This window comes from Cyclopterus lumpus, chromosome 20 (genome assembly GCF_009769545.1).
Source record: "Cyclopterus lumpus isolate fCycLum1 chromosome 20, fCycLum1.pri, whole genome shotgun sequence".
In the NCBI taxonomy this organism is placed as follows: domain Eukaryota; kingdom Metazoa; phylum Chordata; class Actinopteri; order Perciformes; family Cyclopteridae; genus Cyclopterus; species Cyclopterus lumpus.
Window position 1 is genome coordinate 4,452,425 of NC_046985.1, and position 13,761 is coordinate 4,466,185.

At 46.1% G+C, this 13,761-nt stretch overlaps 1 protein-coding gene across 1 annotated transcript in view; it reads left to right on the plus strand.

The window, feature by feature from the left end:
* Positions 1–13,761, plus strand: part of gpr158a (G protein-coupled receptor 158a) — a 56,498-nt gene that overhangs the window by 21,072 nt on the left and 21,665 nt on the right. The window contains exons 3-5 of the mRNA XM_034560660.1: positions 2,258–2,360; positions 4,757–4,983; positions 7,055–7,123. Coding sequence (XP_034416551.1) covers positions 2,258–2,360; positions 4,757–4,983; positions 7,055–7,123 — 399 coding nt within the window. The remainder of the gene's footprint in view (positions 1–2,257; positions 2,361–4,756; positions 4,984–7,054; positions 7,124–13,761) is intronic.

A 13,761-nucleotide genomic window follows, 5' to 3' on the forward strand; every position in this document is an offset into this window, starting at 1 on the left:
TAACGTCATTATAAAAGAGGCAGGAAGAGTGATTTGTTGATTTTAAAAACAAATAGGTTTGGTCGAGATATTAAATAAGTGAGAAGCGCCCGTCACCATTTCACAGGACCAAAGGGGACTTTTCCCAACTGTCAAAACAACAAAGATATTTAATTTGCTGTGACGGAGAGGCGCAGAACATCTTCATATTTCAGAAGCTGGATCCAGCGAATACTTCACTCGATAAAGAAAAATGTCAACATTTATTAATTTTCTTCCCGTTAACAAATCGACAAACAGTTTCAGCGCTTTAAGTTGAGCTCATTTTAACTTCCTCCTCGTCTCAGATGACGGCGTTGTGTCGACCGAGGACTTCTGTCGACAATCAGCGTATACAAATAAATAAAATAAAACATTTCCTTCACTCATAAATAAATAAACATTGACATTTGCATTGTGTACTTGCGTGCATTTTGTTTATGCATTTTGTCACAGCTGTGCACGTTTCTATGAAATCGGGGACCCGCTTATCAAATCTCCACAGTGCCACTAGTGGTGGAAAAGAATAATACACAATGCTACCTTTTAAGTACTTATATTATCTAAGATTTTCATTGGATTTTTTCAAAACAGTGGTCTTAATAAATCATCTTAATATAACTTCCTTTACACATCTGGGTTCACGGCCCCCCTGACAAGAGACTGGTTCCCGGCTGGACCGCTATAGGACCCCATGTGACTGAGGGCAGGTAGCTGGGAGGCGGACCGCGTTGCCCCACACACACACACACACACACACACACACACACACACACACACACACACACACGTTCACATCAGTCCACATCCGAGCCCCTGCATCAACCCCCCCGCAGCGGGGCAGGAGTGGGATGCACTGTCAGGGCTATTCCTGGCTCTCCCTGTCACACACACACACACACACACACACACACACACACACACAGGGAGAACACACACACACCCGTCTCTGGGTGTTTCTCCAGCGGTGGCTGTAGCACGCTCCACCTGTCCAGACTGTGTGGCGTCAGAGAGGAAGTCACGTTGCACCGCACGGACCTCGTTTAGAGAGCTGAAGGGATCGCTTTTAACCTCTTTAATCTATAACATAGAGTAGGAAACACACTGAACTGCACACACACACACACACACACACACACACACACACACACACACAGTATTAACACAGTTGTATATGACAATGTGTTAGCGGACAAAGAGCAACATGAGCATCGATTTTAATTTGTTATGTTTTTTTTTTGTTGCTTAAAAACAGCTGAACCAAAACAGTAAAGCTGCAAACCATAAATTACCAAAAACAATGAGCACATTTTTCTTTATTTTTTTTTAACATTACACTCAATCATTTCCCCCAAAGTTCGTTTGCTAGTGCATTCATTCACTAATTAAACGCATGCAAAGAAGACGTCTTGACATCGGCAACTTCTTCCAGTCTTGTCGTCGTGGCAACGCACCGTACACAGCTTCACCTTCACGAGGAGCGGCCTCTTCAGTGGAGTTTGGTTCTGAGGCGCTGAATCGTAACCCGGTAATTATCTGGTGCCCCCCACCCCCCCCCCCCCCCCCCCCCCCCCCCCCCGTTCATTCACACAATTCATACCTCACCGAGTGCCAGGAGACGCGCTCAGAAATAGCTGCAGAGTCCAGGTTGATGACTGGTGCTTCATTCAGACTCCCCCCCCCCCCCAGATCTCGGGTCGGGTCAAAAACACTTTACGAGTGTCGGCTGTTCTGGGCCCCACGTCGGCGTTTCCCAGGAAGTCATTATCATCTCTTCCTGGGAACATAAAAACGTGTGAAAATATGATGTTATGTGGTTTTAGAGGGGGGGAGGGGGGGGGGGGGGCAAGAAAGGTTTGCTTTTTACATCAATGACCCAAATGTGTTGCATACAGAAGAGGAAACCACACACACACACACACACACACAGTAGAAATGAATGGTTCTCCTTGAATCATGCAAATAAGTCTTAATTTAGATATTAATGATATCTTGTAATTGGGCAAACGGCCCTGGTGTCTCAGTCTCCTATCGTGCTTTCCATCCGACGCAAGAGGCTTTACTAATTTAATATCCAGATGTCTGATCCCGTGTTCTCGTCTCCGGGTTGTTGTTTTTTTGTTTTTTTCCTCCGCTTTTGGCTTCGTATCGATGGCTTTTACGTGGCGTGTCTTACACGTCGCCATAGCAACATGTCTTCTCGGCCTGACCGTACGGTGCGTTTTGTGTCTCTCCGCAGTGTTTGCCGCTCCGAGGTCGAGGATTCGTCTTGGACAAGTACACGTGCCGCTGCCGGACGGGATTCTACCACCCGGACCGAGTGGCCGTCAACGGCTTTACGAGTAAGTCGGATGGAGCCGATCGATCACCTGATGAGTGTTAGAAAGAAAGAGAACAACCGGAATATTTATTGACTTTTCGGCGCAAATGTTTTTGTTTTATTTTTAATCGGAAAAAATTTGAAGTTTGGCTCAACAATTTTTACAGGTCGGTTTCAGTTTTTTTTTATTTTCAGGAAATGCGTTGAATATGTGGTTGAAAGCTGAAGAAGAGTTGAGATTATGACTGCCGAGAGGTTTTTGATATTTACCTCCAAAAAAAAAAGAAAAATTAAGTTGACTTAACGATTCATATGTTAGACCCCAAAAATGGTGGCGTGAGTCCGAAAAAGGTAAATAAAATGATATCTCACAGTTATGGTGCAGTAAGTGCGACTGTCTTCAGTTATTTCTTTAGTGTTTCCACTTTTTCTTAAGTTTCTGATTGAAGAACTGTCGTTATGAGCGTACCGCTCGAGTCAATAATACCCTTTTTGTACATGTTTTATTGAGCTTAAAAGGGGTTTTATGAGTCAAACATGTGTAACTTGCCGTTAATCGTCAGCTGTTCTGTGCCCTTTCCTCCAACACGACCTTGAGACGCATTTTAGACTTTTACGAGATCTCATTTCCTTTTTAACTCATTTGCAAACAAAGGTTAAAAAACAAACATGGCCGCCTGTTTGGAGGAGACGGGTCTCATTTTGTAGGAATACAGCAGGTGAGCTCCGTTATGTAACGTCTTTCACTTTTATCGCCATGGCGATGGAAAAAAAGAGAGGCAGGTGTTACTTGCCCCTGTCTGGAAAATGAAGTAGCCCCCGGTATCCCTGAGGGGGGGGGGGAGAGGCTAATCAGGTTCAAGATGGGACATATCTTTTTAATGGTAGTTACTTTTTCCCGGTTTATTCTGTCTGGCGTGAGTTAATTAAAAAGAGCTTTTTGCAGACGCAGAACCCCCCCGCTGAGGTTCCACCTCCATCGCTCCCCCCTCTCCCGTCTCACCCCACACGAACCTCGTACAGCGTGTCGCTCTGTTTGACCTCCACCGTCTTATTGCGACCTCCTCCTCCTCCTTCTTTCGATTTTTATATTTCTTTTACCCTAAAACATTTTCCTTTTCTCAGAGAGCTGGATATCTGTGCTGTCTGCTTCAGCCTGTTTGCTCTGTGTGTGTGTGTGTGTGTGTGTGTGTGTGTGCGTGCCCACCGCGAGGCCAATGCCAAGCCCCCTTAATCCACGAGGGGACATCCTCGACACTCCTTTTGCGGAGGAAACCAGCGCGACTCGCTTTCCTTTGTCTCCCAGCGATCTTTTCCTCCGCTGTGGATCTCGTAAGAAGCCGAGTCTCAGTTTCCTCTTGACCGCCAGTCGACTGTAGGAGCGACAGACCGACGGGGCCTCGTTTTCCACGGAGAGATTTTTGAAGGGATCAACGATGTGTGCAGAGTCGTGGCTTTGAAAACGGGGCCAATTTCTTTTTATAGGAGAGAATCCCCACAAATCTCTGAGACAATGGCCGTTTCCAATAAAGCCTCTTCCATGAAAGCTCTATAAAAGTCCACCATTCGTTATCTATCCAACCACACGGGATTCACCGACAACGAGTCCACTTCTTAGCGTCGTGCAGCTCTTGTTTTTTTTTTTAAACATTCAGTGGTTCAGCGGTTGGTTCATACCTTTAAAATCTGTGGAAATTCGTCCCCGGTCGTCCCCGTCCTTGAAGGACGAGCCGGTGACTGAACGCTGCAGTGTTGACGCTTCACGTTCACACATATAGATCCGCCTCCCTTGTGTCGACACGGTATGGATGAAGCCTTGTGAGGTCGGAGAGGGACGGGGATATATATATATATATATATATATATATATATATATATATATATATATATATATATATACTGGGTATATTTACCTTTCAATCCTGGAAACACAATCCACAAGGAAACCCAAATAACAAGGAAACTCGAGGAAATGCACAAATCGGCTTCTTTTCATCAAGAAATGATGGAAACGTGTGAATGATAGTGATAGATAACACGTGATAGTCATCAGGTCCAAATTAAGGGATGCCCAGATTGATCATAATACTAATCGAACCGATTATTTAATATTTTAATGAAATCCATTTGAATTGTGTGTTTTTTTAATGTTTTTTTTATGCAGGAATAACCCACGATAGACCCCGTCCCCCCCCCCCCCCCCCCACACACAAAAAAAAGCTTATCACAGTAATTTTTGGTTAACGGTTTCAACTATTTATTAATGATTCACCAGCTTACTGACTGACACAGTGTTCACGTTGCAACACATCTCAATCGAAGTAAAGGACCGTGAGAGCTGATAGGCTGACGGCGTAGTCCAGTAACCTGTGTGTGTGTGTGTGTGTGTGTGTGTGTGTGTGTGTGTGCGTGTGACAGGGACGGGGAGGAAGGGCAAAGCGTCGGACAGCGGCCCCAACGCGGACGAGGGGTCATCCAGCGACTGCCTGCCGTGCCAGCCGGGCTGCAGCTTCTGCAGGGACGAGACGGCGTGCGCGACGCGGGAGGACGGCGCCCTGCGCTGGGCCGTGGTCTCCTCCCACGGCCTCTGCGTGCTCGCCGTCTTCGTCAGCATGGTCCTCGTCTACCACTTTCGCAGGAACAAGGTATGTGTGTGTCTGTGTGTGTGTGTGTGTGTGTGTGTGTCCTCCAGTTATTCCATTATCATTTATCTTTAAGATATGGGTCATCAAACATGGTTTGATGTTCTCTGGGCCGTACGGTCATCAAAGGCCTTTGGATCAATAAACCGGTGAATCTGTGTGTGTGTGTGTGTGTGTGTGTGTGTGTGTGTGGTCACCACATAGCTTTTGAAATCATTTCAAACAGACCGGTGTGTCTAATGGGCTCTGATTCATCCACTGACGGTGATAAAAAATGTCTGAATATTTGCAGCTATTTAGTTCACGTCGTGTATATATATATATATATATATATATATATACCACACGTCTCTGCCGTGTGAAATGTGGGTTTTTGTGCGTTCGCGCCCGGCTGACGGTGTGTCACCGTCGTCTAATTTTAATCGCATTAGTGTAAATTCTCCACGTCGACTCGAAAAAAGGTGTCAGGTGACATTTTTATTGTGAAACCACACAAACCGTCCGGAAAGTGAAGATTTAGTTTGAGCTCCCGCACATAGATATTCATAAAAAGTATCATTTCTGTGGCGCGGCGCTAATATTATGAGGCTTTTCTTTATCCAGGGACATTGTAGATTATTGAAATATTATGCTGTAAAGTGATAAATGATTAGTTGTTTTTTTTATTTGATTTTCAGGGCGTAGCCTTATCAATTCAATTTAATTGAACACTTTATTACTTTATGTGCTTTACAATAATTCATCATCTCATGTGGGCTATCTCATCATTCAAACCCTCTTTGGCCAAGGTATTTTTATTTAATTTCTCAGAAATTGCTGCTGTTTCTACCAGAAAACATAAGATGTCACCCTGCAAAAAAAAAGAACATATCGAGCATTAAAACAGACCAAAAGGCCAAATCCTGTCCCGCGACAGGGTGCTTACTAATTTATTAATTGACTAATTGACAAATTTACCATTTACTAATTCACGACGAAAGTAAATCAATTCACCACGTCAATCGTTTTGTACTTTTTAATGCAAACAAGGTGACGGAGTGCATGAAAAGGCATTAAAGTAAACTACTTTGATGAAAAATAAATAAATAGTTCAATCAAAGTTAAGTTTATTGAGTTATTAAGTCAGAAAATTTGAAAATAAAGAATTTAAAAGATGAGTCATGGGCATTTTATAATCTTTCCTCGAGGTCATTTAGTTAAATAAACATCCGTGTCTACAGAACCACCGGGCTCCGGTTAAATAAAAGTTCAACCCTCGGAGCTTCTAGTCGTTACTCTCAATGAATCGGGTTTAATTAAAAGCTTTGTTTCCAGTGAAGATTTAGCTTGAAGATCCACCTGCGTGCTGCCGGGGGAACACCTGAAGACTCCTGCATCGCGTCAACACTTCAACAAAAGGATGGCTCCTATTAATAACGCATATAAAAAGTTTTTAAACGCCACTCGTGTAAAATCCCCGTTCATCTCATCTCACGCTCAGCGTTATTTTCTAAGCTTCTTCGCAGACTAAAGTTTTTCCATAAACAAAACGAGTTAATTTGAATTCATTGTCAAACGAGACGAACGCTCGCCCGCTGCAGACAGCTGCTCCAGTGTGTTGTCTAAAGCGGTGGCTCGGTTGTCCTCTGCTCTTTGAACGCCCCCCTCAGGCGTCTCCTCAGCTTGAGGGTATTCTTACGCAATGGGAGCGCAGAAAGAGAACTGAGATGGTGGAACCCTTCTATAAAGAAAAAAGTGCTTTGTTCTCTTTCAGCCTTTTGCTTCAATATGAGAATACAAAACTGTCCTACATTCATTTGGTAGAAAAGAAGAATGAAAAATTACACTATCCTTGTCAATATTATGATTTTTATGATGCCATTTTCAAATGAAAGCTGCCGTAATCAATATTTTAGCTCCTTTTATCGGTTTGACTGAAGGTTTAGACACTTTAATGTTTTGATTCACTCTCACGGCTCTCATTGCCGTTGTTGTTTTTTTTTCCAAAGTGGCCAAAAATGTGTTAGTGTGGGTTTTGAGTATTTGATGCATAAACGCTAAGTTTAATAATTGTTGTATCTTTCTTCTCTCGCAGAGTATCCGAGCATCAGGTTTAGTCCTGCTGGAGGCCATCCTGTGCGGAGCTCTGCTTCTCTACTTTCCGGTAAACCTGAGACACTCGCAAGTGTGTGTGTGTGTGTGTGTGTGTGTGTGTGTGTGTGTGTGTGTGTGTGTGTGCGTGCGCAGGCTCCTTTCATGTGCTCATTCCTCGACATGTCGGTTGTTAATCCTCGTGCCGGCCTCCTTTGAGCTGAAAAACACAAATATTCTCCTCGACTGAAGGTTTGACCTTCAGCTTGACCTTCAGCTCGAGCTGTCACTCATTCATCTAAAATCAAAAACCCGGAATCATACTTTGTGCTTTTCTTTTTGAGCCGTGATGAACAGGGTTCTCACCGAATCAAACCCGGTCGCATTTGATTGGACCGCTAACAAGTAGGCGGGCTTAGAGGGTACCTCGCCCTGTTGTTAGATCAGGAGGAGGGCGAGGGAGAACCGAACGCCACCGCCCCTCCTCGCTTTGTCCACCATTTTCATTGCTTCCTCTCTGATACGTGCTTACGATCTCCGGGGCTATGTTTTTTTTTTTTTTTTTTTCTTTGATTGTTTCTGTTTGCCCCATATGAGTTATTGGCATTGATAGGAATATATATTTTTTTGTGAGATCGATAACAACTTTGGTTGAATACACAGAGAAAAGGAGCTTAATTAAACATGTTGCTGAGCCCAGCCACCCTACAGAGGAAACTCATCTCCTTACCTTATCTCTAAGGCTGAGCCCGGCCACCCTACAGAGGAAACTCATCTCCTTACCCTCTCTCTCAGGCTGAACCCGGCCACCCTACAGAGGAAACTCATCTCCTTACCTTATCTCTAAGGCTGAACCCGGCCACCTTACAGAGGAAACTCATCTCCTTACCTTATCTCTAAGGCTGAACCCGGCCACCCTACAGAGGAAACTCATCTCCTTACCTTATCTCTAAGGCTGAGCCCGGCCACCCTACAGAGGAAACTCATCTCCTTACCTTATCTCTAAGGCTGAGCCCGGCCACCCTACAGAGGAAACTCATCTCCTTACCTTATCTCTAAGGCTGAACCCGGCCACCCTACAGAGGAAACTCATCTCCTTACCTTATCTCTAAGGCTGAACCCGGCCACCCTACAGAGGAAACTCATCTCCTTACCTTATCTCTAAGGCTGAACCCGGCCACCCTACAGGGGAAACTCATCTCCTTACCTTATCTCTAAGGCTGAACCCGGCCACCCTACAGAGGAAACTCATCTCCTTACCTTATCTCTAAGGCTGAGCCCGGCCACCCTACAGAGGAAACTCATCTCCTTACCTTATCTCTAAGGCTGAACCCGGCCACCCTACAGAGGAAACTCATCTCCTTACCTTATCTCTAAGGCTGAACCCGGCCACCCTACAGAGGAAACTCATCTCCTTACCTTATCTCTAAGGCTGAACCCGGCCACCCTACAGAGGAAACTCATCTCCTTACCTTATCTCTAAGGCTGAGCCCGGCCACCCTACAGAGGAAACTCATCTCCTTACCTTATCTCTAAGGCTGAGCCCGGCCACCCTACAGAGGAAACTCATCTCCTTACCTTATCTCTAAGGCTGAACCCGGCCACCCTACAGAGGAAACTCATCTCCTTACCTTATCTCTAAGGCTGAACCCGACCACCCTACAGAGGAAGCTCTTTGTTGAAAAAAATACTAAAACAGAAACATTGTTTGCTCCTGCAGCGCCTCATTATTCCCCCAAATGTATTCCTGCATATGACCAGACTCTGTCCAACACCCACGTGCCATTGATTTACACCATTGTGTCCTCCTCTTGGGTGCTTGGGGCATCGGCCAGTTGCAATCACGAAGGAGCTGTATGCTTAGCGAAGCAATGCAGGGTAAATGTAATTAACGGGGCAACTGATTTAAAGCCGGCTAATCAATGCAATTTGCCGCGACAAGGTCCTGGAAAGTAATAATGTTTGAACATTTGCAGACTGAAAGCAAACTGTGGGAGTCAGGTTATTGGTTTGTGAATGGATGATGATCCTGTATCCGGCTGGTGTGGTGATGCTAAGTATAGACTGCGTGCACAAAGAGGGAACTTTACTCTGTAGCTATAAATCCCACCTTGTTTAGAGATTAGATTATTCTGTACCGTCACGCTCAGACGGTCACCGTGCACACGTGCTCAGTGCTGCGCGCGAGATCGATCTCCACCCTGATGCGTTTCCCCCCCCCCCCCCCCCCCCCCCCCCGTCCCCCGTCCCCCGTCCCCCGTCCCCCGAATCCCACATGAGCTGCGAGGGTGAGACGCCATCACTCCCCGGGTCTAAATATAGATTCAGGAAAATATTCCGCCGCTGCTTCTATTTTAAATAATTCCGCTTGTTATTAAGCGGCAGGAGATACGTCGCTGCTGCTCCCGTAGGCATTCGGCTTTGTGGAGTAATGCCCCCCCCCCCCCCCCCCCCCCCCCCCCCCCCCCCCCCCCCCCCCCCCCCCCCCTTGCTCTCCTGAGTGTGTCACATGCAATAACTTCATTCCCCCCCCCCTCCTGCTTTGAAATGAGAAGGGAGGAACAGGGAGTGCAGAAGGAGAGATGCAACATTATGGCAGTGCCAAAGCTGGCTATTTCCGTCTTACTGTGGAGATGGGGGGGATGCACAAACACACACACACACACACACACGCATTTGTATTTCACAATGTGATCCCTGGATTAGCTTGCCAGCCCTGCGTTTGTTTCTTCGCAGCTTCGTATTGACGCTGCTGGGCAGGCTTAGGAGGCAGCAAAGTGACAGAGTTTGGTTTTGCTTGTTGTTGTTGTTGCTGTTGTTTTGTTTTTTTCCCAGACTCTGCAGTCTCCTCCACACACACAGGCCAATGAACAGGAGGCGTTGCATCGTAGTGCAACCTGGCCTCGACCTGTCAGAAGGCACTGATGAGCCCAGAGCAGATCAATTTGGCATTATTTTACTCGTTTTAACAATATGTGCAGCTCGTGAATACAACAGGGGTGCAGACGCGGCCTTTCACCATTATTCTTTTAGCCGAAATAGTTGGCTCTCGTCGTCTGACCTCCTTGGGTCCCGTACTGACCCAGGACTATGACACGTTCATGTTTCCGCCTCACAGTTACCCTCGTTTATCTTTCGTCTCTCGATTTTCAGGGTGAAAGAAAATGGTAGAAAATACCGAGCAAGAGCAACAACGACTGCATAACAAGCATGTAAACACCCGCTGCTACGTCCTGTGCACCAGTGTCGTTTTAAGGCGGTTTTAAGTGTCCACCCACTGATCAACAACGTTTTTCCGATGAGGTTAAAAAGTCCCAACCTGGACATGTTGGATCTGCCCAACATGATGACATCACTCTACTTTCCCATGTTGAAACAATCCTCGGGTCACGGGCAGAGTAGAGAACTTTGTGTCCTGCTTAATAAATCCTTTGCACTTTTGAAAGCAGTGACCTTTGAGTACGACCCCCCCCCCCCTCCCCCCCCTTTATTCCTTGTCTTTCCACCTGTCCAATCTCAGCACTGTCTCGGTGCCAAGCTGGGCCCGAGGTGCCACCTCGGCACAACTCAGGGCTCCGCCGTGCATGGCAGGCAGGCAGGGCGTCGCAGCACACGAGGGGGCTAATGAGAAACAGTATGGCCGACATATCCCGACCTGACAGGCCATGAAACGCAGTCTGCCAAGCCACGTCTCTCCTGCCCTCCGTCCAAGCTGTTCTGACACTTTCAATCTGACTTGAGTGGATTTTGGAGGGGTTGACTGTTTGCATTTCCCCGATCCTCCCTTCATACCCGGTTTTCCCTTCTCCCCCCTCTGCAAAGTGCTGTGGAGTCCCCCTCCCCCCTCCCCCCCCCCAAGTTGAAGTTGAGGATACACAGCTGCAGCTGAAGTGTTCCTTCTATCTAGACGTGCAGACAGACACGGTGAGAGAGAGGAAGGTGTAGCATCTCGACACGGGGGCGGGCTATTCCCTCTCCGGTACGTCCCTTTGTGCTCCCGAGCAAGATGGTAATATCTCACAGCACCTGACTGGTGACCGCCCCCCCATCCCCCCACCGGTCTCGCCTGTGCAGGGTGTGAGCTGGATGTAATTTACACTCGGCCCACCTCGGGGAGCGGAAGAAAGCATTACCTGCCTCCAGAAGGAGAAGAAGAAGAAAAAAACTACGCCCTTCCCTATGCGGAGGTGGGTGTCGGCTTTCATATCGAAATGGATCCATTGCTATTACGGAACCTCTCTCCTCCCACGCCATGTCGAAGGGGGATAAAAGGAGAGACAGGGAATGAGCAGGAGATGATGACCGGATGTCGCTCCTGATTTCATGTCAAAGCATGCAGGTAGCACGAGGGCTGTTGTTGTGACAACCCCCCCCCCCCCCATCCTCTCCTCAGACTGGCTCAAAGTCACTCTTCAGATTGGTGAGAAACTGTGAAAGCAAAAGGCTGAATGTCTGTTTCCTTTTGACTGGAACTGGCCTCACGGTTTGAGTTTGAGACGTAAATCTGAAGATTCTTATGTTTATCCTGCGTCCTCGACAAGATGGCTTAATATATAATCTTTTTGTTTTGGGGGCTTTTTTCATTTTAGTAAGTGCTCCGCGAGTGCGAGGTTGCTCTTCGAGCCAATTTTTGTGAAGCTGCCAAATATAATAATAATAATAATAATAATAATAATAATAATAATAATAATAATAATTCAGCGTTCAAACCCGTAATTTGAAAACTTCTCCTGAGTCTTAACAGAAGTACAATTCAGAGGCGTTAAAGCCATTCGGGTTGCACCGTCGGGGCCGTCTTCACTCTCCCGACCATATTAATTAACAAATTAATATGAACGCTTCGGGAAAAGTAAAACCCACTTACGGAGTGAGCGATTTCATCTGTTGATCGCCGATGTCTGCAAAGCTCTCTGCCGAGTGGGGAACTCATTTCACGGCGTCGAGGAAGAGGTCCGACGGCCTCTGTGATCGATTCGCTGTGAGACGCCGACCTTCACGCTAAAGGCGATCAATCCCCGAAGCTTCCCCCCTTTGCATCGACCCCTCGCGCACACACACACACACACACACACGCACGCACACGCGCATTTGTATTGTCTACACGTTACAAGTTAATGACTTCTTTCTGATGCTCTTTTGTTAACTAGCATTACGAATCCACCCACTTTTATGCCAACACGCTACATTTGCTGAATATCTCACCGTCGGAACCAACAGGGACACTCTCTACGCTGGATCTGTGTGTGTGTGTGTGTGTGTGTGTGTGTGTGTGGAGCCAGCTGGTAGGTGCTGAAATGAGAGATGATTAGGAATGAAAAATAACTGCAAATTAAGTGGCCGAGTGTTGATTGAATGAGTCCCGTGAGTCCCGTCGCACTAAATCCAACCGGCGATATCATTGTTAAGTATCCTCACAGATAGATAACAATACATGAACGTCACTGGGAGGTCTTTACACTGCATATGGTACGAGTCTGTGTCGAAGTCTTGATTTGTCTTCAATATTTGAGCGATATTTGACTCGTGTAGTTGCAAAAATAACTCTGATTTGCACGTATGCGTCCGTGAAAACACTCTACTGACTCTGCTGCTTCTCCATGATTCACTTCAGGTCAAGACGGAGAAGTTCCCCTTCAGAATAAAACCTCTTATCTTGCCTTCAGAATAAAGTAGCGTCACGGGTTCCCACCCCGCTTCCAATTCTATCTCACATTTCTAATCAATGAACTACCATTCATTGTTACTCATCATACGGTTATCAATACATACAGTTACAATAATAAAACACTGATGCTTTTATAATACATTCCTCCAAAATAGTCTTTATTAATATTCCCTATTAATTATCATAACTTACGTTAAGTTATTAATTTAAAAACACGAGACTCCCTTTATGTACGTGTGCAAATGAAAATAACCGATTACAACTCTACAATATTCACAGAGCTTATGAATTATACTCTTTTGCTCCCATGACGTCAATCGGACTCCAGAAGCTGCAAATCAAACCTGCAAACCGTGGATTGGCGTCCGCTCTTAGGCATTTGGGTGTATTTTAAGGTCATTGTCCTGTTGCGCAACCCAACCTCTGGTGAGCCGTAGCTCACGGACTGACGCCTTCCTGTAAGACGTCTTGGTAAACTTGTAAAAATGAATGCAAAGTTGACCCGGATCGATCACAACGCTCGATCACAACGCTCCCTTACTTCGATAACGAGCAGGCCAGTATTTTATGTCAAATTTTCGAGCGGTTTACTACATTTTCTTTTCTCGCCACCGTGTGTGAGTTCAAAAAAACCGCTCCGGACAGGCGTGGTAGCGAAGCACGTTCTTGAGGACGAACTATTTTGGCTAAAGTTCCACCAACTACCTCGACGTCCATTTCTTTTGGAGCTTTGGCTCTCTTGAGGCGGATTAAACTTCATCAAAACCTGCTTCTCCAGGAAATTTGGACAGCAAATTGTCTTCACTGTGAACACTCACACCTTTTAATAATAATGTTGGTATCTGGAAGAGATGTGAGGCGGCTGAAAGGTTTGACTTTATTAAAAGCTCTGGTCGTGTTTTGGTTTTTTGCACGGCACGGCAGAATGCAGCGGCTCCGGTTGTGTTTTTTGGCAAAGGGAAAATATTTCACCGTCGTGTCGCCGAGTGAGTCGTCACACTCGATTGTCAGGAACAAAGGTTGCGTGAGAGAAGGTGCGGCAAAGA